The sequence below is a fragment of the Chelonus insularis genome, unplaced genomic scaffold (genome assembly GCF_013357705.1).
Source record: "Chelonus insularis isolate UGA/USDA-ARS -01 unplaced genomic scaffold, ASM1335770v1 contig_397_pilon, whole genome shotgun sequence".
Classification (NCBI taxonomy): Eukaryota; Metazoa; Arthropoda; class Insecta; order Hymenoptera; family Braconidae; genus Chelonus; species Chelonus insularis.
Genome location: NW_023276552.1, coordinates 826,114 through 850,924, shown reverse-complemented (window position 1 = coordinate 850,924; position 24,811 = coordinate 826,114). Strand labels below are relative to the sequence as shown.

At 31.8% G+C, this 24,811-nt stretch overlaps 2 protein-coding genes and 1 long non-coding RNA gene across 9 annotated transcripts in view; 1 reads left to right on the top strand and 2 right to left on the bottom strand.

Annotated features, from left to right (window-relative positions):
* Positions 1–7,965, bottom strand: part of Dscam2 (Down syndrome cell adhesion molecule 2) — a 58,667-nt gene extending 50,702 nt beyond the window's left edge. For all 7 annotated transcript variants that reach the window (XM_035084560.1, XM_035084557.1, XM_035084559.1 and 4 more), the window contains exon 1: positions 7,670–7,965. In XM_035084560.1, the coding sequence (XP_034940451.1) occupies positions 7,670–7,697 (28 nt within the window). In that variant the 5' untranslated portion in view covers positions 7,698–7,965. The remainder of the gene's footprint in view (positions 1–7,669) is intronic.
* Positions 1–24,811, top strand: part of LOC118067690 (uncharacterized) — a 58,850-nt gene that overhangs the window by 33,332 nt on the left and 707 nt on the right. Inside the window, exon 3 of the long non-coding RNA XR_004690415.1 lies at positions 23,935–24,039. This is a non-coding gene — a long non-coding RNA (uncharacterized lncRNA). The remainder of the gene's footprint in view (positions 1–23,934; positions 24,040–24,811) is intronic.
* Positions 22,061–23,965, bottom strand: LOC118067689 (glycine-rich RNA-binding protein 7-like). The gene is made up of 5 exons (XM_035084566.1): positions 23,945–23,965; positions 23,300–23,345; positions 23,049–23,200; positions 22,713–22,935; positions 22,061–22,347 (listed from the first exon to the last, which is right to left on the bottom strand). The coding sequence occupies exons 1-5, from the start codon at positions 23,948–23,950 to the stop codon at positions 22,337–22,339; spliced, it is 438 nt and encodes a 145-aa protein (XP_034940457.1). The 5' UTR covers positions 23,951–23,965; the 3' UTR covers positions 22,061–22,336.

Genomic DNA, 24,811 nt, shown 5'->3' with positions numbered 1-24,811 from the left:
TGTCTCCTTTACGACATTTCCCTTCTGACATTTGCCTAGTATATCTGCACAGATCACATAGTAAATATTATATTTCACCGTAAAAAAATATACCAATGATAAAAGCAATGGAAGAGTAAAAATTTGCTTTTTATGATATATATATACGATATTCTTTTCATTAGAGAAGTTTAGGTAACATGATAGGTATCATAAAAATCTTATAGCATGCTCATAATCTGTGTATTTTATATACCTTTTTATTATTAGTATACGTGTTTCTAGACAGTAGATTTTGCTTTAATAAATTACTTGAGCTTGCAGCCCATAAACTTATTATTTTATTTATTAAAAAAAAATATACAAGTATAAAATAAATTTATATAATAACTGTAAATATATCCGAGCATAAAGTTTTATTTCAACTTAATTCTAGAGTTGAGTTTACTTCAATCGTATGTACTTTGGGAGTTAACTCATGATAATTTTAAAAAATTTAATTTTTTGTTTTTAAACAAAAACTTTTAATGAAGTGTGGGTACAGTTGGATCCCTCAGTTGTTTAATTGCGCTAATTTTTTGATGACCTACACTCACAAAATACAGCAATTAAGAAGAGATGACGGTAGATGTAAAAGATATAATGAATTACCACTTGACCTACGAGAGTGCATCCTCATGGACTCGGATCGATAAGAGGCTTCTGAACTCAGAATTTGCATCACACGCTTTCACTCACGTACTACGTATGCTATATGGACCGTATGTATCTGGAAACGTGCCTTAAATATACTCTAAGAGGAAGAAAATGAGAAGAGTATATATAAGGAAGATGTATAGATATTCGTGTGAAGTACGAACTTAATGGATATCGATCGAATCCTGTAAGCACACTCGTTCTTCCGTCTTCTTCGTAAAGTCTAGCATCTCAAGAACTTGGGATAGTGATAGAAAAAAAGGGGATAAAAATTGAGAGTGTACTCCATCGTGTTGAAATCGCTCGGTGAACAGTCACGTCTTTGGAAAATTGGGGGAAAAAAAGCAAGGACTTGAGGGTTGTTGATGTTAGACAGGACCTTTCAACTTGCTACGACCTTGACCTTCTCCTTCCTTGTACAATGCACTCAACAAACAGTCGGAATAATACAATCTTGAGATGTTGATTTGATTCGGATACGGTAAAAGTGTTGGAAAAAATTGATGCTCCATTTGAAATCGATTTTCCTCAGGTTATTGTCACTTTGAGCGAATAAAATCATGTTTTGGTGAATTTTATTTTTCTCTTTCAGCTATACAGTGAATTTAAATCTATTAAAATATTTTTATACACCTAAATTTTCGTCGAAAAATTTAATTATAGAAGTTTAATAGAAAATATCCGGTGGAAAATTTTTTGAAATACATTTTTATTCAGAAAAGTAGTAAATAGCATGGAAAAATGATTTAAAACCTTCTCGTTTGTCAATCATAAATGACTTTAATGGAATTTATTTTTAACGTTTAAAATGTTTAATCAGTATACATAATAATTAAATAATTTCATCAAACTTTATTACTTTTTCAAGGGTTGATTATAGAATTATTAATCACTAGAGTTTCTTGACAAAAATATCGATTAGCACAAAACAGTTTTCTCATCTACTTAATCACAAAGTTTATTAACTATATCAATAATTATCATCAACGCTGGGGAGTGTCAATTCTACTAGATTATTCACTAAAAGTTGATGAGAAACTTAAATGCAGAAGCTATAGGGAACTTGAAGCAACTGTAACCAGTGAATAATTACTGATATTCTGTCAATATTATCGGATTTTTTCCAACAGATAAACAGCAAGAACGTCAATAGATGATTAGTCATAAAATACTGATGGAAGTTTTAGCAATCATCACAGTGGAAAAGCAATAGAAGCTTGTTCTAAACCATGACACGCAGCTAGACGACTCCAACCAGACAATGCAAAACACTCGTCTCAGTTGGCACGTGCTCTATATATTCCTTCGTTCCTTTCTCACACTCACCCACCCTCTTTATACACATTCTCCTCTACGATTTGCTTTGGAGCATGGTAGGACGTTGTATGAATCCTCTTTTTATTCCTCTCCTTGCAACGCTGTTGGTCCTAGTAGTTCTGTACACTCTGTCCCTCTTTTGTCCTGCTTTCTATGAAGCCTCGAGCATCGATTAAAAGCAATCTCGACGAGTGTAAATATAAACGTCCCGGCTGGTGCTCGATCCCCTACCTCCTTTTTGTCTCGCTTGTTTTTTATTTTTATTCAACGAAACAGAATTGGTCAGGTCATAAAATGGCTGTTTCATTGCAGTGTGTTTGGATTAAATGATTGAAATTCATAATATTTTAAAATTCGAGCCCCCAGAAAAATTGTTTTGAATTGGATTGAACTCTTCTACTTCCTCGACAAAAATCCTCTGAATGTTCATCCAGTGTCTTTTGATGTAAATATTTACTTCAAAAGTTTGTTATTGATGTTTTGGAATTTTTTTTAAATTCCTAAAATATTTTATTATCCACAAATAGTAAATAAAATAAATTCCCATAATATTTTATTGATCACTTGATTGTTTTTTTTTTAAATTTTTCAAACTCGTTTGAGTGGATTTTTTAAAGTTTTTCCATCTCTCACGAATTAACAATAAATTGTAATTATGTTTCAACGCCAAAAATATAGCTTCACCTTTCTCCAAAACTTTTAGCCTCAGTCTTTAACCTTCATTATCTCTAAAAAATTTACGACATCAAGTGGCTTATAGGATAATATAACATTATTACGACTTTTCGACTGTTTAGCTCTAAAATTCATATTTAATGGAATTTCATCTAATTAAATTTGCTTCATTTATAATGATGTTTTTGTTTGTCTCATTAAATAAACATGCATTATCCAGGGGAGATCTTCGATCAACTGCAATTTTTACTCCATCGTAAAAGCATTAGATTTCGTCAGCCTCATGGTTTAATAATGCAAAAATAAAATGGAAACACTTGAGCTTAAATATAATCGATTATAGGAAAAATTCCGGACCAAACTCAATTTCACTAGCTTTTAAATTTTTGTTTGTTGAGTATGTGTTCATCGCTCAGTATTCTGAACTCTTGTTTCCTACACCTTTCTCACGAAAACAAATTTTCTAGTCGAGTATTTTTCAACATGACTCTTGAAAGCAAACTTGCCAGCAAGCTATCAGTACGATAATTAATTACATTTTTCTTTTTTAATTTTACGTCCTCTCAGTGACCATGTTGTATATCTGTAGGATACATGAGTTCGAGGTACTCTAAGCACTCTCGAATGGATTACGTAATTCATTGATCGCAAGAGTACTTTATTCTCTTTTTCCGTAGTTACCAATGGGCTTTTATGGGATAGCTAATTGTTTTTAGCATTGAAAAGAGTAATTTAATTAATCCATTTATATTATTGTCTACTAATTACTAAAGAATGGATGAAACAGTTATCAAATAATAACGTAAATGTTAAGCTTTTTTATTTTTATAACAAAATTCAATCAAAAACTCTTTTATGAGAATTTTTTTCGCATAAATGACAGAGAAAAAAATTTGAATTAAATATGATTTTTCCATCCATGCACCTTGATAAATTGTTTTTTTTTTTGATGCGCATTGCTTCGTTAAATTGAAAAATATAATTAAAAAAATTTTTTCCACTTGTAAAATTTGTTTTTTCAATAAAATCAGTTACTTTTATTGGGTAACATAAATTGTAAGTGTAACAAAATACAAGACGTTGTGTCGTTGAGGATGCCGAAACAATGTAGTTTTATCTACTTATCCTTAATTTCGCACGTTGCCATGAAAAGGCGTAATTAAAAATCCGTTTAGTCATTAAAATATTCCATTAGCAGGGTGCTGGGTCGTCTGAGAAAGATCGATGAAGGCAGTTTCGGTTAACGAGCAAGAAGGATAGAAAGAAAGAATTAAGAAAATTAGGAAATGATGCGAAATAAAAGTCGAGAATATAAATTCAAAGATATAGTTCCAGAAAATTTTTTAAAAGCACCTTCAAAGCCGTTATTGGAGTCTCTAGTATTAAAAAAACCTTCTTTAAATTCTTTCTCTATTAGAATCATGATTTCCTCTTATTTTTTAATGCTTTTACTATAACCCTTACAAACTCTGATATTCAAGATCGTTGAAAGAGAGAAAAAGAAAGTTCCCTTGCTTCAAGTTAAGTCAACAGACTGCCGAAGGAAAAAAATTGCTGGGGTTATTAAAATTATTAATTACTTACTTAAGACAGATAAGTTTTAATTTCAAAAGTTGGTTAACTTATAAAGCTATTGAAGTATACTTTGCATTTGTCTTTATTTTCCTCCAATCTTTCATCTGTATTTACAGATATTTTTACTTTTAAGTCTTTATCCATCAGAACAAAATATTTATGATCAAAAGAAAAAATTTTTAGCGCAGTAAAATTCTTTTTTTTTCATTCATATGCACATCAAAGAACGATTATCTCTATAGAAATCGTCAAAAAAAGCAATTTTATTTATTTATAAACAATAAATGTTTCATTTCAATCGAATTTCGATATTGAATAAAATTTCTTTTTCTTTAGTAAATAATAAATAAAACAGAAAAAAATATATTTTCATTAAAAACATCAAACGAGAATGTAATAAAAACAAGTAAAGATTATTTCCATGTCCATTCATGAAATTTTAATAATTATTTCTACAGTTATTACACGTTTGTATGCTATAAATAAAACTCGACCACAGACGCGTCTTTATTCTTCGTTTTATCTATAGATTTTTTGTCACGGAGAGAAGACTTTTTCCACCATCTTAGTTCATCCCCCGCAAGTCATCCTTATATTCTCATCGCCGCAGGAAGTCGTTAACCCTCCTGCTGAGATTAAAGAGATTTCAGAGTTTCTGTCTAGTGGTCGCCGAGGCCTTAGCAATGTCCGCAATTAGTGAACTCTTGGAGGACGTCCTCGAGAAGAAATCTTCAAGAGACTTGCATTTATACTGAAGACAGAATAATCTATATGCCAAGTATTGCAAAAGAATTTTACAAAATGTATTTGAGTAATACAGTCTACTAGAGTTTTTAAGTTCAACCTTTCGAATGCTTTTATTTCTTGACTCAACACTCGAGATAACAATTGAGCAAACTTACATTCCATACACCCAAACATTCGTTCCAGGTAAACTCTTACTTCAATTCTTCTCGTTGTTTACATGGAAGGTACTGACTGAAACAACCACCGAGTGTTTGTTCTACAGCCATTATATGTACTGTAGTTATTAATACATAGGAAAAGCCAGAGAAAAAAAAAATTACTCGTGAAGTAAAAATATTAAAAGTTGATCAGATAAAAATATTTATTGATTTAATTGCTTGTAAATAAATTTTAAAAACATTATAATAATTTAAATGATCAATATTCATCTTAATCTCAGTCATTTCATTTGAATAACTGTGTCATAATCCTTCAATGCCTCTAATGATTGATCTAAACAGTTGCAAACAAAAGGATTTGTACAATTGAAATCCGAGACATTTACGTAATTAATCGTTGAATTATTAATTATCATGGATTTTCTACAAAATGTCCGTCATGATATATTTTAAGATTTAAAGATCAAGAAAAGAATAACTCGTTTTAAAAAAGAATTAGTTGGAGAATTTTGATATGAATTGTTGAAAAATTTTTGCAATTTTCTAAAGAAAGCCATTTTATTCTCGAGGTCCTCTGGGAGAAGATATCTTGCCCCAGTTTCATCCAGATCTGTTTGTTGATCTTGTTATATTCATGTAGGCACGTTAAGTGAGATCTACGGAGATCCAGTTTCCTCTGTTGGATTCGCAAAAATGTCTAAGTAGATTATAGAAATATCCTGTAGAGTTCAATTCAATCTAGGTGTATGTATTCGTTTTTGAAGATCTTTTAAGTCAAGTTTTCTTTATTATTCAAACAACATTTTTAATGAGTAATCATCAATAAAAATATTTTTCTATAATTATTTTATTTCTGTTTTCAACATTAAAAAAATCACTTTTTTATATTCGATTTAATTTATTTAGACTAATAAATATTTTATTAAACTATTTCTAATAAATTTTTATGCTTGTTAAAAGTTTAAACGAACAAAATATTTTTATCTTCACATAAAAATTGCCATTAGCTAATGGATTCAATAAAAAAATCTAGTTAAACACTTCCAAGCAAACTACTTGCTAAAATACTCGTGATTGATTGGTATAAACTTCATTTGTTTTCTCTCCAGACAATAATCCTAGCGCATTTTAATTACTCCAATGACTTTCACAGAGAATATCATAGCCGTACATTTTCTCACACATTAAAACAAGAACAATGAATAAAAACAAAAAAAAGGATGAATAAATTTTCTGTCAAGACATCAAGGAAAAAAATTCAAACTAAGTGCAAATTTAATTATTCTATGATTTGTTATCTGTTATAAAAATAGCACATATGTATGGAATAATATTGTTCAAACGTGTGGACGTTGGGTGAGAAGAATTTTATAGGTCGACAATAAAATGGGGGAGAAAACGGAGTCGAATGATCGCGGGAAACGACGTCGTTTCGAGGTGTTCGTACAATTTCCAAAGGGAATATACTGGAATGTCATTCAGGCACATCTACTTTATTTAATGATACGTAATTAAAATCTTGACCGGCAGTAAAATGAAAGAAATTAATTTTATCAACAAAAGTAGATTGGGATGGGGAATGTTTTTATGATGTCAGTCGTTAAAAAATAATTTCTAAAAATGTCGAGTTAATTGTTAAAGTTAATAAATGTGATTATTAATGCAAGATAATCCGCTTATTCAAATGATACGTCATCTGTCGTGTGTCTACTCGGATTGTCAGTAAATTCCAATATCCTCCGGTTCGACTGATGATACTCGACTAATCGAAATGCAGAGAATATTCGACGAATTCTACTGTGAGATTATAAATTAGTAGAGTTTATCAATTCATCATGTTATAATGTGATTGATGTCTTTTTTTTGTTTGTTTCCAATTCTTATAAACTTCATTTTTGCACTTTTATATATCCAAGTATGAAGAATGAAAGTGTTAATGGCCTCACAACAAAATACCATGGACATTTTTATAATTTTCTCTCCACTCATACTACTCTCATTCCCCCTTTTCTCCCGCATCTTTTCTCGTTTTCTTTCTACTTTCCTGCTTGTCCCGCTTTTTTATACCGCGTTCGTTATCCGTGCATCCGAGCTCGCAGAAAAAAAACGTCGTGAAACGTGAAAAGCTTAAATCAGAACTTCTGTGACAGACAGGCGAATATTCTTGTCATTCTATATAACTCTACCACGATTGTGGATCTTCTTTTTACACATCCAAAAGATTCATGCTGAGAAACGAGATTTATCATTCTCACGTCATTTACAATTTTTCAACATTGTGTATACCAACGTTTTTCCATTGTAAGACATTTCTTAAACTCGTCGAAAATTCGTTGAAAGCTTATTCGATATTAATAGTCGCGTGAGAGAAGGATATTTTTCTCAACTGAGCTAAAAATAATTCTAGAACACTCAAACTTTCCAAATTTTATCACAAAAAATGTGACTATGATTTTTTTTATTAATTAAAAAATAGTTTTAGATGATTGACAACACTTGGATGAAGCAAAAAATAAACTTACCGGCAATGATGAGATAGCCGACGAGCATCCTCGAGGCCGGTGAAATGAGACGTCGTCGTTGCTGGCACGATGGTCGTTTTCAAAGACTCGTGTGTAGCTTTTTCACGATTTTGGATGATTTATCTCTGGTAAACACGCACGTAAAAAACTTAAATCCCAAGCCACGATGAAAAATACAAAATTGAAAAAACGGTCTTATTTACTTGGCAATAAAATAATGTATAAACTTAATAGATAGTTTATTTCAAGTGGGAAATTCGCGCGCGTATCCTTGCGAATGTCTATTGCCTCCCGGCGCCCACCGGTCACGACTGCTCGCATTTACGAAAGCTCAAGTTGGTTCGCGCAGTCGCTGAACTCAACCCCACTATCATTCCTCACAGTTTACTTCTCTTTGGTGGTGCAAGGGTGGGAGATCACTACTAGAATGTAGGCAGGTGATACTAGAGAGAATAAGAGAGGACAAGAATGGAGAAAATGTAGGGAATGAAGGAAGAAAGTGTGAAAGAAGCTGAACTTAAAGGAACAAGATACACGTCTGCACGAAAAGTTTGTAAAACGACTTTTCTATAACATATTTTTTTGATTCTGATTCTCTTGATATTTTTTTCTTTGCATATATTACAACTGGTAGTAGTTGATGTGGGTACATAAAGTTCTGTCCGATCAGTGGCAAGTGGATACAAGGAAGCTTAGAACATTCAATCTATACCACAAAGATGGGATTCGTTAAGTGTTTGCGGATTTACACAGATTTATTTTGCAGACGTTTTGAATAAAAATCACGAGGGATTGAAATGTTCCATTGGATTGAAGATGTTTTTGTAGATATGTTTTCTCTATTACAAATTCTCAAGGGAAAAATGTTGATAGAGTTTTATATAGAATAACGCGATTGCTTTTTCCCCAGTTGAGAATATTGAAAGTTACTCTTAAAATGGAAAAGTATATCTCAAAACGACGCGCGAAAATTCTCTTATCTCCCGTCACTAGCACTTGCCTATAATCGTGGCTCTAGTAAAGCTGGTAATTTCCTCGGGGGAAGATTGCCAGGAGAAGGAAGAAAAAGTAGAATTGGAAGGGGTTAAGCTCCGGAACTTTATGAGCTCAGGTACAAGTTGGTAAAACTCAAGAGGATGATTACTCCTCGTCCACTCTCTTTCCTCTAGTCTAGTCCATCTCTCGTTTTGCCCTTCGTGTTACTACCCGCAAAACTGTTTCACAAAAAAAATGTACTCCCAGCAATCAACAGTCAAGTCGTTCGTCGAATTAAATTGGAACAAAAGCTAGTTAGAAACAAAAAAATTTTCACAACTAATTGAAATTTACGTAAAATATTCTTTTTTTGTTATTGTTTATTTTGAAAAATTACTTTTTGGATTGTTAATAAACTCACTTTGTTAACAATCTCAACAAATATAAATTTGGAATTGAAATTTTTTCAATAATTCATCAATGTTTCATTTCTAGGAATAAATTTAATATTTTTTTTTTCCTTTTTTTATCTCATTTTAATTTATCTAAACTTTAACAATTTTTTCTCAACTAAAAATATCGAATAAATTATTCAAAATTCTCACTATACATTTTTTTACAATGAAGAATAATTTAAGATCATACTAAATTGCGTATAACTGCAGGGTAATTTTTAGCATGCAATTACCCTGAAGCGAGTAACTTTCACAACAATTAAAGTAAAGAAATTTTAATTATACCCTGCAGTTTACCACAATTACTTTACGCAACAGGATTAAATCCCCAATAATTTTATTCCAAAATAATTAACAAAAAATATTGCCATGAGCCTTTCGAATCAAAAATGTCTATTAATTCCTTCATTACTTACAAATAATTTCATTCATCCAAACCTACCTGTTATTTATCGTTTAAAAATTGATGCGATTAATTACTTTAATCAAGATTATAGAAATAAACAAAACAAATATTTATTAAATCATTCATTCGATTGTTATTCATCAAAAGTAGATGATACTATGAATAAATCGTTTACCTACGAATGTGGGTAACACGAAAATTGGAATAAACTTTTAAAACTATTATTCCAATTTGACTACTTTAAAAATCAATCCCAAGAGTAGAATACAAGAGTTTTAATAACCGCAGTAATTTACCACGAATATTTTCAGTATTTTCAAGATTTCTCAAACAAAAAACTGCACTCAAATTGTCAAGTATATTGCATGTTCTATGAAGCTTTTTACCATCGCTTACACGGAAATATATTATTTTTTGCTAAAATACACAAACTATAGTAGAATTTGTCGGTTCATCGATTTGTTGAGATTTCGTCTCAGCAAGTATATAGAAAAAACATCATAGTCCTCATATGGGGGAAAAAAATACAAGAAAAAGTGAAAAAGGAATAGTAGACATTCAGGAAAGGAAAAAAAATCGAAATAGGCTGGAAAAAATAGAGTAGAAAGGAAAATAGGAAAGAAATGGCGTAGAAGCAAGAAGAAAAAGAGAATGAGGTAGCCAGGTATCAGAGAGATGCAGCTACTGCGTCCGAGCACGTCGTTAAAACCCGACCCGAGGCTACGGAATCCACGGGTCTATTCCCCCTATACTCTGACGTCCTCTCGACGCTTCTACTCTTCACCTCTTTCCCCATGCTCTATCGTTATACCCGCTTCGACTATTGTTTCGTCGAGTGCGACGTAAAAGACTCCAAGACCCTCTTTCTCTCCATTGCACCAGCTATTAAATCCATCTTATCATTCTTCTTTCGTCTGTCGCACTTTGAATGTTGACTAGCTGAATTTAGATTCATTAAAATCTACTGAGATTTAATAGTTTTTATTGTCATAATTCTACACTCAAATATTCGAAGTATATTTTTTTTTAAATACACCAAAAAGTATTGATGAATGGTGGATGATGATGGATGAATAGGTGGAAGGAGGATAAGTAAGATAAAACTGACAGACGATATATAAAAAAGTGAGTAGATTAGTTCTGACTAGATCATGAATAATAAAAATTGAATTCACTATTAATTGTACTTTTTTGGGGGTTCATGGATAAGCTAAAGGCAGAATGGTTGCCCTAAATTCAGTATCTTTAGGAAACAATAAATTATTCTGATATCATTTTTTGCAGCATATGCTAATGCTCTGATTCAAAGTCATCATAGATCATCAGCATGACAATGTGAGTGCATGCTAGAATTAGAAGAGATCCAGTTGATAGAATGTTACCTATTATCTTTGAAAACTTGAATAACTAGAGTTGAGTCTTTCGGGAATTATTAAATTCAATGCATTTAATCCTTCTCCTAGCAGCAGTTGTAGAAAAGATTTATCACTAAAGAGATTATTTTCTAACATGATAATCTATTGTCAAATTTTTCATGTAGATAAATAGGATTTGTTATGTTTTAAAGTTGATACACCAGCTCTAGAATCTGATTGCATCCAACAATTGATTGATGTTTAGTTATTTATTTTAATACGCTTGAATTTATAGTCAACCTTCCATGGGCTAATAAAACATTTTATGAGGGTTTTACATCTCAATAGTTAGTTATGAATCTCGTGGCTTGGTGAGTAGAAGCTTTTTGAATAATTAATGAGGTTCATTGGATAGCAAGACCATCAACACCATCAAGCTGCGTAGATAGATTGGCTATTGATCTATTGATGGTTTATCAAAAAATTAAACAAGTATAAGTAGGCAACATAGTAATTGCTAAATTCTGGCCATCTTGCATTCAACTACGAGTATTCACGAGTAAGAATACCTACCATTTCCAACCTGAAATAAATATTTCATAAAATTTTTCAGACCAATGGTTTATAACCATTTCAAGAGTTACACTGCAGCTCATTCAAATGGTTTTAATTAAATCAGAAGCAGAATAAGTAAAACTTTATTTACTTTACAAAATGAATAACTCGGATTTTTCATTGAACTCCTATGCCTATAGCAAAGACTAAATTGAAGGAAAATATGCATATGGAAGACACTTTAGTCATCATGTACTGTTAGAGTATTTTACGATAGGGGATCTTGTAGTCTCATCGACCCTCTTGGCACAAAGACCTGGTCTTTATCTCTCTATTCTCTACCTCTATTCTTACAATGATGTAACTTAGGTACCTCTTGAGAACCAGAGAGACACACGAGCAAGCGACGATGACACCAGCCAATCCCCAAGCAAATTGCTCGAGTAATCGATGTCATCCCTTCGCTTCTCACTCCACCTTCGGTCTTCACATTCCAATCCAGGATCATATGCACTACGTTTAATTAGAGCGCGAATTGAATCTTCTGTGAGTTCTGTACTCCCCTCTGGCTGTGGCTCCTCTCTTCTGTTGAGTGCTAATAAAAGACAGAAACACTCTAGAACGTAAAATATAATTAACTATAATAATGTCAAAAACAAATCGAAATTTCCTCGTGTTTTATTATGTATTGTTCAACTTTTTCGCCAGCCATTTTAACGTTTAATTAGTCTGTATAGTTTATGACTTTTGAACGTGGTGTGTTCTTGATGTATGATTAAATAACGTGGTTGCAATGTGAGAGATATTTGTAGGTATTTCATCATCACTCGTCGGTAGAATAATGAAAATGGATATAAACATGAATATGCATCAAATATTTGGACATCTAATCATATGAATGAAAATCAACGTATTTAAACTCACGCCTTGAGATTAATTAGGATTATTGTATTCGCTATTTCATATTATTAAATTCATTGGGGATTTTTTTTTTTTTACTATTGTGTTTAAAAAAATACACAGGCTTGAAGAGAATTATAATCCATTTGATGTGATAAAAAAAATAATGTTAATAGAAACCGTTTGTTTAGTTTTCATCATTATAAAAAATTACTCAGCTGTGGATAATGCATTTCTATTGGATGAATGTTGACAAATAGATATAACGAATGCATTCAACGGAGTAGAGAAATTATGAAAGACTTTGCGAATTGAGAGTGAAAAAAAATCAGAATAAAATCCAAGTAAAATGGGTTGGTGAATTGATAGAGCACTGTAGAGTAATGAAAATTGAAGCATAATTGATTCCCTAAAAATGCAAGTTTTGTGAGTAAATTCATGAAAGTAATATTTTTACTATGTTGGATTGAAAAAATTTTTCAAAAGCTGGAAAATTATTTTCAATTGAATTTTTAAAAAAAAATTCGTTTGATAGTTTTTATTTCATAATTAATAGTATTTTATATAAAATTGAAGTATTATTATCATATTGAATGAAAAATAATAATGATGGAACTTTTTATTAAATATGAAATTTTAAACAGACTTGGAACTTGACAAAGGAAGTAGAGATATTAAAAAACGTCTTCAAAGTAAAAAAAATAGATATTTACTTTATTAAAAAATGCATTCAAAGACTGTAAAAAGAAATAAACATTTATAAAACTGCTTCCATTAATAATTTCTCTTCATTTATCATCATTAAATGTCAAAACATCTACAGATTTATTCATCTCATGGATCGTTATCTGCATAATTGCATAAAGTTTTAATCATTTTCAACAATCAAACAGTTTCTGAATACAATTTTGAACGAATAAAATGTTTTATCAAAAGTTATTAATCGAAAGCCGAACAAAAAAATAATTGAAAAATTGGAGCTCATTCAAAACACTTTTTTTTTTGTTCAAACTGGATTATCATTGAAAGAAAAAATATTTTCAACGGAAAAAGTAAAATACTAGTTTCTGTCCACACTTCTATAGCTTCGATGCAGTTATTCAGAGCTTAAGAGTAAAGTGAAAGATGCTTGTAGAAGATAGACCACGTAGAAATACTGAGCTTGCGGCTACGTGAAAGGACATAATTCAATTCAGATTTTGCAGTCTTGAAGATGGAATGATGACAGGGAAAGAAAAAGGAGTAACATTGAAGCAAGTCGATAAAGAAAATAAGTATAAAGCTTGAAGGAATGAGGACGTCAGTAAAAGGAGCGTATAAAAAAATTCAAGACGGCGGAAAAGTGCTTGGGCACTTAGAGACGCAGGTACGCGACGTGGTAATTGAATTAAAATTAGAATCGTCGAAGCGACGAGTGGTTTAAATAGTAATAGAAAAGGGTGTAGACCTATATACGATCTCCGTCTCTTTCACTCATCCACATCTTGCGAAATATCTTTTACTCTACTCTCTCCTTATGTTAAAGTGCGATGGCCGCTAGAGAGCGGAAACTCAAGGCTTTTCAAGTCAAACTCGAAACCAAGTTAAGAGTTGTAGAATGTGCAATGTGAACGCCATTCGTCCACCACTCTGACACGTTCTAGAGGAATTTTTCTCAATTCGAGTTATATAATTAAGAGTATAATAAAATTATCGTGGCGATTAATTGAAAGAAATGTTGGTTAAGTTATGAACCAAGTAGTAATACTATATAACAAGTCAGACATGAAACCCCTGTTGCATATATAATATTTGTTGGTATTTTTTGAATAATTTATTGTATTTTACTTGGAGTAAAAAATATCATGCGGTTCATGCATAGTCATTTACTAAAATGCAAGTGCGCAATATAAATATACGAGTCTCGTGTATATTCTATAAGAAGATAAAAAGATAGAAGGAGCAAGACAGACAACTTTGGTATATAACGCTTTGAGTTTTTAAATTCTTTGATCTCTTTCACTCTCTATCTCTTTAACAAAAAATTTTCATCACACGCAGTATATTTTCATACTGAGATCATCATGTTATGTATATATTATCATGTTACGGTTTAGAAAAAAACGAAAATAGCTGTCACATCAAGAGGAGATAAAAATCGAAGAGATGAAGTTAATCTTTGTAGCTGATGGGAAAAGAAATTAGTGTATATTTCTTGAAAATCACAGTGCTCAAGGAAACTCATCAGTCATCAGTTTCATGTATAGTTGGGGTCCCTGCGGCAATTCTTTTCAGCTGCTTCTAACGTTCCAGCTCGTCAGGAACGACTTCATTGTACAACGTCTGGATATTTTGTCCTTTAAACTCATTTTTTTCACTTCTTCAACTTTTATTACTTTTTTCAGGAGTCCCTACATTAATGTACATACAAGTGAACGAATATATCTATGTAAAAACTGACGGTCTAATCTGCAATTTCAATCTTCTCGAGACAAGCAAATCTCTAAAAATCTTCTGAACGGTTGGGCAATAGGAAGAATTTCAGAAACAGAAAGGAGGATGAGGTAGAGAAAGCAATCGCAACGAACAAAACGGGAAGAGTGAGGAAAAATAGAGAGATCGCAGGGGGGATATAGCTTGGGAAAGGAAATATATGCACGCAGCTTTTTGGCACAGGTCTCGGTGCATAAAAGAAATAAAAAGGCTCAGTGATATGGACGGGATGAAGGAACTGAGGTAGGTACATACAAACGTTGAATCAACGGACGATTCATAGTGAAACTCATTCCCGTCTTTTACTATTTTTCTCTCTCTTTTACTCTTGTCTCTTTATTTTCCACCAAGCTTGTGGATTGATGTTATCGCTTTGAGATGGAAATCCATGTAACTTTTACAACAAAACTTGCCTTTATACAACAATTATTTTACTTATTTATTTTAATGCATATGAATAAATACATTGACATGATGTGAAGTCAAAATTTCATTATGAACTTGTTTTAAAATGAATTAATAGTTAAATCCGTTAATTTGAATTCGTGTTAAAATTTTAATTCATGAGATTTATTTGATATTATTTCAAGAATGGACAAAAAAGCTTTCAAATATTATCTCTTAATTTTTTTTTTATTATTTTGGATAATCATAAACTCCGCCTACATGCCATTCATGTATGTCGGTTTCGGTGATCTTTTTGCTCGAGACAAAAAGCCGAGAAAAAAAATCTTGTATGACGTTTAGACGTTTTATTGAGATAAAAATCATCAGATAAACGGGAAAAGATACGTCGCTTTTTATATTGCAAGTTAATAATTCAATGTAATCATTGAACAACTGATATCAAATTTAAATCCGCCAATATTTGGGGTAATTTATTGTTATCTATAAAATAATAAAATGAATCTGTAAAATTAGATATGTTATTTGAAGATATAAAATGAATGAATTTTATAAATTTTATATTGAAAAAGAGAAAAAAAATGACATACTTGTACATTTTATGAACGAACTGCTGAAAAATATATTTTTATACCATGTCTGATAAATAATTTACTATCGCAAAAAATATCTTGAAATATAACTCAACTAAGTGCAGTAGCTAATTCAACTCGACTTCAATATTTTAGTTATTTTATGCAATTTCAAAATTTTTTCGACAGCATAAAATCGACTTGTGTGCGTTTGTCAGGTATAAGCTTTATTTTCTTTCCTTTTCAGCGTCCCACACTCATCCCCCTTGCTATTACTTTTTTACATTCGTTTCTCTATGGATGTTCTATGAGTGCATTTTATTTTTTTTTGTGCATTTTTTATATATATATATATTTTATTTGTTTCTCTTCTTCAACCGTGTACATGCACACGAGCAATGGCGTTAGGCGTTATATAGCTCATGCCATGCGTCGAATAATAAATAATTGTCAGATGTGCTCACTTCCAGAGGAACATGACTAAAATTTAGCTTACATTAAAATGAATTTAAAATTTTGCTAAATTTTATGTAGAAATACTATTAAAATAATTATCAAAGGACAAATTAATTTTATTCAACTAAAATATTTTTATATTTAAACTTTTTCTTTTTATTAAAATATTTTTTCACAGATAGAAATAAATGGGAAAGTAAGAGAGAAAGGGAATTATTTTATAAAAAATTTTAATTAAAAAAACTCAGTTATCCGCAACCAGATTCAATGGGTTTGGATTTCACACAATCAATTCTACGGAGTCTTCGTCTGTATCCGCGCCACGTCCCTTCCTCATTGTTTCTGGTTCTCGCGATGCTAATGAATATTGATTAAATCTACGAGACCGACTGGCGTGCATTTATTCGTATTGAAAGGATGAAAATATTCGTGTACGTGAAATACAATACTTTTCATATTTTTTTTCAATTATTTTTGTATTTGTAAAAAAAAAAAAAAAACCAACATGATATTTTTTGAATCCAATAAATTATAAAGTTTTATTGAATTGACACTCATACTGAATGTTAATTTCACATTCCAACGTTACATTGGTTTACAATTAAATAGTGTCAGGATTAATTCAAAAGATTGTTCAATTGAACGAAAAGGTGGAATTAATTTTTTTTTGTAATTGAGAAAACTTAGTTTATTTAAATACCATTTGTTATTTCAAAGTTGAAAAATTTATCAACTCTCAATGATCTCAAGACTGAGATAAGTTCATTGAGTATATTAAATATTTTTTCATTCAATAATAATTCACCGTTACGTCAGACTTGATGAGAAACTGAGCAAATTTATGCTGACATTTACATCAGAGATAAATAAATTTCTCTTTATGTACCCATTAATGAATAATTTACCTCAAAATATTATGGCTATCGCATGATCAAAATGATTATCAGTTACAAAATGATAATTACTTATTTTCAATTTTATTATTGACAAGTGAATTGCAATCAAAGATATTTACATTCACATCGCTTGGTTTTTTTAGATGACATGAAATATTCAAGTCTCATATATTGCATAAAAGACAAAAATTGAAAAAATTTACATCACTTTATAGATTAAAAATTAAAATTCGTCCATTTTTGTCCACAAAATTGGAATAAAAATTTAAAAGAGTTATTTTAAGTTGAATATCATGCATTATATTTATTTATTCTTTATTAATCAATTCATAGATTAAAGAACAGAAATTTGACAATTGATTTCCGTATGAATTAGAGGCATCCTTAGAAGAGTTGTATTGTCTATATTCACGAAGATAACATACACTATCATTTATTCCCTCTACTTATCTGAAAATCGATACCAACTAAGAGCAATAATTATTACGTCTGAGTGATTTTTTGTTGTATCAAGCATTACAGGTCATTTCTCTAAATAAAGAGAACAAAAAGGCTAGATAAAAAACAGAAAAATCCAAGTCATTTTCTGTGAATAAAAAATAAATAAATAGCTTTTCTACTAATTAAAACAAGATTATCTCTTTGATAATGATCATTTCATAACTAAAAATAAAACTCCCTAAATCTGTAGACCAAATAATTCTTTCCTCTGCAGAAAAATGATACTCTCAGCATGAAAAATCCGACGGAAAAATGTGAGAACGAAGATTAATCGAAGTCGTAAAGAATTAAATGGTAAATAAAAGACTACAGGTGTAATTTAAAAGGGTTTAGGAGTCGAGGAGAGAATGTGTAATGAATGCAGATCGTGGGGTGCGCAGCGTGTTTCTAATTGGCAAGATTTGTAATCGGTCGCGGGTGTCAGGTCGATTCAGGTTAATGTTAGAGGTGGAGGATGAAGGGTTAAACCTATAGCGAGGTCGTATGGTATAATACACCCACATATATAGAAGCATGCCCGAGGCACAGATGTGCTTGAAACATCGCTCGGTGTATCCGGCCTACACTGAATTTATACTGGATCCCTTCTCCAGTCTCTTTCATTCGCTGATGTCACTATCAACCCCTTCAGCGTTGGTTTGCTATAAAATCCCCGACGAACGTTTTGCGCACAGCATCGCGCACTTGGTAATCCGTGCTAATTTAATTGCTCGTCGTCATCGATGGTCGTTAACTGAAATAGAATTGCCAACGATAAACGTCCAAACACTCGTGCCATACCACGAGGGAAACATCAGAGCAAGAGAGAAAGACATTCCACTGTATGGGGAATGAACCAATGCCACGGGCCACGTGTCAACGTCTATCGGTATCGTATAATTGGGATATTAAGTACATTAACCAGCTGCAAACCACACTAGACATCATTGCTTTTTTGTTATATCTTTTACGTTTGTCCAATCCGACCTCTCCAATATTTTGCTTCATTGTTCTTTATTATTTCATACGTACAAGCCAATCACAGTTCGTTATAGCATTCAATTGATTCTAAACTTTTTGTCAATCGATTTTTGATGAGTTTTGCATTTTTACCTTCTCTTTGTAGTCCTGATAGAATTGTAAAAATAAAAATTCTGATTTTACAATTCCAAGGAAAAGTTTAATCGGAACGTTTATAGGTTTGTTTTTTTTTTTTTTACTGAGTAGAATGTTTAAAACTTGAAATTAACGAGTCACAGGCGGCACGCTCAGAGACTCGTATACCAAGAAACTTTCAAGCATATTGGCTTGTCGATGAACAGAATTTTTTTCTACTTTTACTAGTAGCGAAAGGACTTTCAACATTTTTCGAAGCGCACATTCGAAGGATCCAATTAGCGCCAGGTGCTTCTCGAGTTTACTCGATTCCACATTTATACAATTTTCTGTATATATAAAATTCTATGAAAAGCTTTGGTAAAAGCGGAACCTTGTCAAAGCATTATTAGAGTTGAGTTGTTGAATTGATCTCGGTCATAACCTTCCAATGCCAATTAGATTGATTTTTTATATTAAACTATGGAATAATAATGACATCACGTAGTTTTGCGAGAAATGGTTAATTTAATTTCTTCATTGTTGGGAGTGAGCATGAATGATATTCATGAGGAACATTTGGAGAACGGAATAATTTTTTTTTGAAAATTTTCACATAATAAAATTAATAAAATAATAATACATTGGCGAGAAATTATAAGACATAAAAATGGGCATAACTTTGATGCTAATTATGCTACGGGGTTGATCGAGGACTCATTGGAAAGATCTCGATGAGAGGAAAGAAGACAATATGGTAAAAATCATTTTTAGTGCATAATTTATGCAAAAATTGAAGAAAGTTCCCGTTTTACCCCATTTTAGGGGTGGAAAAATAAATTTTTCAAATGTTTGACCTGATTCCGCATTTCTACGCATTGAGACGAAGAGAATGAGTGGTCGAACTTGAAAATCGGACAACTTTGATTTTTCGACCCCAAAAAATGGCAAGTGGTACCCCTTTCCATTTTTTTTGGCCAAAAAATAAAGGTACTCCGATTTTAATGATTGAGGGCTCATTCTCTTCGTCTTGATGCGTAGAAGTGCGGAATCGGAGCACCGGTCAAGAAAATTCACTTTAACACCCTTAAAAACGGGTTACACTAAATACAAATTATGGATTATCATCCCCTTGACTTTAAACCCCTATAACTCGTGAACGGATGATCCAATAACTAATTTTAGGGACGTTTTTAAAAGCTTGAAATTTAGGCTACACACTCATATCTATAAGAAATATCTGAAAAATTCCTTTCACCCTTAAAATCGCGAAAAATTAAAAAAAAAGCACATTTTTTTGGGAGTTCGTCAACTATTTTGGCAATTTTAAGGGTAAAAGGAATTTTTTAATTGCTTCTTATGGATATGTGTTTTTAGCTTAGATTCTGAAGTTTCTAAACAGCCCCTAAAAATCATTATTCGATTAATCGCTCAGGAGTTATGGAGGTCCAAAGTCGAAGTAAGGCCGAAAAATTGTCTACTCTTAAACTTTGGACCGCTATAATTCTTGAACGATTAATCGAATAATGATTTTTAGGGGCTGTTTAGAAACTTCAGAATCTAAGCTAAAAACACATATCCATAAGAAGCAATTAAAAAATTCTTTTTACCCTTAAAATTGCCAAAATAGTTGACGAACTCCCAAAAAAATGTGCTTTTTTTTTAATTTTTCGCGATTTTAAGGGTGAAAGGAATTTTTCAGATATTTCTTATAGATATGAGTGTGTAGCCTAAATTTCAAGCTTTTAAAAACGTCCCTAAAATTAGTTATTGGATCATCCGTTCACGAGTTATAGGGGTTTAAAGTCAAGGGGATGATAATCCATAATTTGTATTTAGTGTAACCCGTTTTTAAGGGTGTTAAAGTGAATTTTCTTGACCGGTGCTCCGATTCCGCACTTCTACGCATCAAGACGAAGAGAATGAGCCCTCAATCATTAAAATCGGAGTACCTTTATTTTTTGGCCAAAAAAAATGGAAAGGGGTACCACTTGCCATTTTTTGGGGTCGAAAAATCAAAGTTGTCCGATTTTCAAGTTCGACCACTCATTCTCTTCGTCTCAATGCGTAGAAATGCGGAATCAGGTCAAACATTTGAAAAATTTATTTTTCCACCCCTAAAATGGGGTAAAACGGGAACTTTCTTCAATTTTTGCATAAATTATGCACTAAAAATGATTTTTACCATATTGTCTTCTTTCCTCTCATCGAGATCTTTCCAATGAGTCCTCGATCAACCCCGTAGCATAATTAGCATCAAAGTTATGCCCATTTTTATGTTTTATAATTTCTCGCCAATGTATTATTATTTTATTAATTTTATTATGTGAAAATTTTCAAAAAAAAAATTATTCCGTTTTCCAAACTTTTTCCATAGTCCCACGATGGGAACGTCAGGGAACGGAATTTTTTCATACGGGTAATTTGTCTTGGATATCATAGTGGTAAGAGAAGCTGCAGTAAGATAGGCTATGTGCAAAATTCTTGGAAAAATAATGACATCATTTTCTACTTTTGTACGTGGGTCATGCTCTCATTTCTCACACGTGTAGCATAATATACTATTCTCTGCATGACAAAAAAATAGTTGCTATATTTTACATGCAGTACATTTTCATAAAAAAATACAAATCAACAATTAAGACGATTGTTTAAATTATCTAAATATTACTTTTATATAATCTTAGAAGAAAAATGAATTGTAAATTTCAAAAAAATATGGTCATCTATCCCGGAAAAATTTAGTTCACAGATTTTCACTAAATGAATACATTAAGGCTGTTTAATTTTCACTACTAATAAATATGACGCAGTGATTTAACGAAATATTGTATAATGGCAAAATGTAATTTGTCGACGTAAATTGAGTAGATGGAATAGCTGTTTTTCATGATACGCGGCGTTGAGATTCACGTTTGTGTCATTTATAACTTGCAACATCAATTAATGTCATCCTGTAATTGCATAGTCCTAAAATCGATTGGCATAATACTCACAGTGATGTTTCATGTCCATTTCCGTCCGAGTCTAGAGCAGCAAATTTACTCTCAACACAAAGAATCCCGTAGGTGGCTCATAAAGGAAGAGTAAAAGAGAATTGGCTTTTCCCGGAAGTCACTTCCGTTTGTCCACAATGACGACCAAGTTCGAATTGTCAGAACCGCGACTGCTTCCGCTCGCGAATTTTTCAATTCTATTCTTTTTTATTTCTTTTAACTGGCAGCTTCACACTCGGGAATTCTTTGTAATTTTTCGGATATTCTTTTCTTTGAGATCCTTGAAGAAGTTTGCTTGAAAGAACTCAAAGTTTTTGCGAGCAAAGATAAAACTAGATTTCTAGACAATTGATGTAATATACAGCTTTATGTGTATGCTTCTCAAGCTTTTTATTCATCAAGCAAAAATATACAAAAATACTTGGACAAAAGTATCTGTTATTATTCAGTATAATTTTTAACAAACCTTGTAAAAAATCAAGTAAAAAAATATAAAACTTTATTTAAAAGAATAAAAATAATTATCGATTATGCTCAAATGGTAACTGTGCCACATCACTCATGAATGTGATGATCAATTGGTAGTTAAATAGTTGGGAGTTCACTAGGTATGCCAAGAGGAGTACTCAAATGACAATTAGAGACATCATTACCACCAACCTGAAATCATCAAATTGTCTCTTAGTCATCTTGTTTGCATTATAGAATTGTATTCATAATTTCAAAAACAATTCAAATAAATTCCATACTATGCTTTCTATCAAAATAATTAATTCATTACTAAATATTTCAACTCCCTTCGAAAACAATATTATAGAACTGATATTTTAGATATCAGACAGTTCAAAAAAATTAAATATTGTATAAAATTATTTATAATGCAGTAAACATTTTTTTTTCGAAGAGTAATGTTATATAGTAGTCTGGTAAAATTGATTCGAAACAATCAATTAAAACAAAACAGGTCAAACAAAGTCTATAATTTTAATCATAAATTCATGCTCAATATATCTATCAATACTGACCACTGCTTTCGCTGGACCACCCGCTGCTAGGTTTCCATCCGCTGCTCCATCCGCTGCTACTAGGTTTCCAACCACTGCTGAGACCTCCCCCACCGAGTTTCCATCCACCGCCAGATCCTTTACTAGGCCATCCTCCACTGCTCCATCCACTTGAATATCCACCACTAGGCCAACCGCCTCCACCGCTTGGCCATCCACCTCCACCACCGCTCACCGTAATGACCTTCAAGTGCAAAACCCATTATTTTCCATCTTAGATGAAAAAATTTTTGTCATCTCCAAAAAGTATTTTTTGAAAGATTCGTTGTTTTTCATTCAAAATAATTGATGATTTACTTTGATAATTTTTCCACCGCCACTGCCACCACCGCCATACCATCCGCCACCACCTCCTCCGCCTCCGGATTTCCAGCCTCCATCGCCACCTCCTCCATATTTCCAACCTCCGCCACCACCACCACTAGACCAACCACTGCTGATGTAACCACCTGGATAAGCATCATTTAATTAATTAATCTAGTGTAAACAGATGGTATATGCTCTTCGAATAAACGGATGAGATAATTTTATAGTAATTGATGACTCACCATAAACTGTGGCTATAAACGCAAACAAAAGGACCAAACTCAATACCTAAAATCATACAACAAATGTGGATTTATGAATTGTAATAAATCTTATTACCTATTACCAACTTCATATTAATTCGATATTGAATGGTTATGACCTTTTTGATTATACTTTCATTCCACATTTAAAACACGTGTCTTTCAATTGATTTCGTCTATACTTTTTTATTCTAATTAATAGTAAATATCTAATAATAACAATCACATTATAATTTTCTTATTCACTATTAAACTTTTAAAAATCACTATTTCAATTTTTTTTTTAAGGAAATATTGAATGATTATATTTAACAAACATTGAAGTATAAATTTCCTTTAATTTTTCCGTGCTGTTTTGACTTGAAAAAAAATCACAAAGCCCTGTCATCTGTTGCTGACACTAAAAATTGACAGGTTAAATAGAACAAATGTAATATGAAATATTCATTAAAATTACTCGCTTACGTTTCACACGACAAATTGATTCACCAAAAAAGAACTATGGTCAATCAGAGAATTGATTGATTTATTAAATTTAATTAAAAACTCTAACACCTAAGAAGATGATGAAAAAAATATTTTATTGATTAATAACACTTGGATATTTGTTTCAGCCGTACGTACCTTCATCCTGAAAAGAATATGATGATTCTTCGTCTGACCAGCAGGCTTTATATAGTACGCGCCTTTCTTGTGATCCCCGCCTTGCTTCCAAGTAGGTAAGATGCAATCCAAAATCCTCTGAAGTCTCTTCTATATTGCCCACTATTTTCAATCTCCCTACCACGAACCCTTCTCTTTTTAGCTTATTCATCAGCAGCATTGTTTTAAATTACTTGGATTTTTTATGCAATTAAACATTAACGACATAATTCTCACACTTTCATATCACCTCTATATCTCTACCTATTTTTGATTTTCTCATTATGAATTCCCCTTTTGTCTTGAAAGTCTATCAAGACCCGGTGGCATTGTAAAGCTAGAGTTTATTCCGATTTATGGCGATAAAAAAGAGAAAAAAGATGAGTTTCGTTAAGTGAGAAGGCCACAAACATTGTCCAGCCTTTCACTTGTTGACCATCAGTTTATCTCGTCAAGTATCCTGTCTCTTATGTGATCTCCATCCTCCTAAAATCATTTATTTCATTTATTTACATTCTTACAAATGCGATTTAGTTATCATCATTATATTTGGAGTGCTGAAAATGACGTAACTTCATCATCCACAATTTATTTCGAGCATAAAATAGCTTTGTATTGTTCGAAGAAAGAATAAAAAAAAATAATAATAATTTAGCTAATGGGTGGAGATAGAAATTGGACATAAAACAGAGGAAAATCTAAAAAAGGGGGTAAAAATGTGACTGCGCCTGTTTTACGAGGAGACTGGCGTTCATTCACCGACGATTATCCTCTTGGCATATACAGTAAAAGCGATCGGTTGAATGACCGGTTTTATATATCTTCCGTATAATGACACAACTTTTCTGG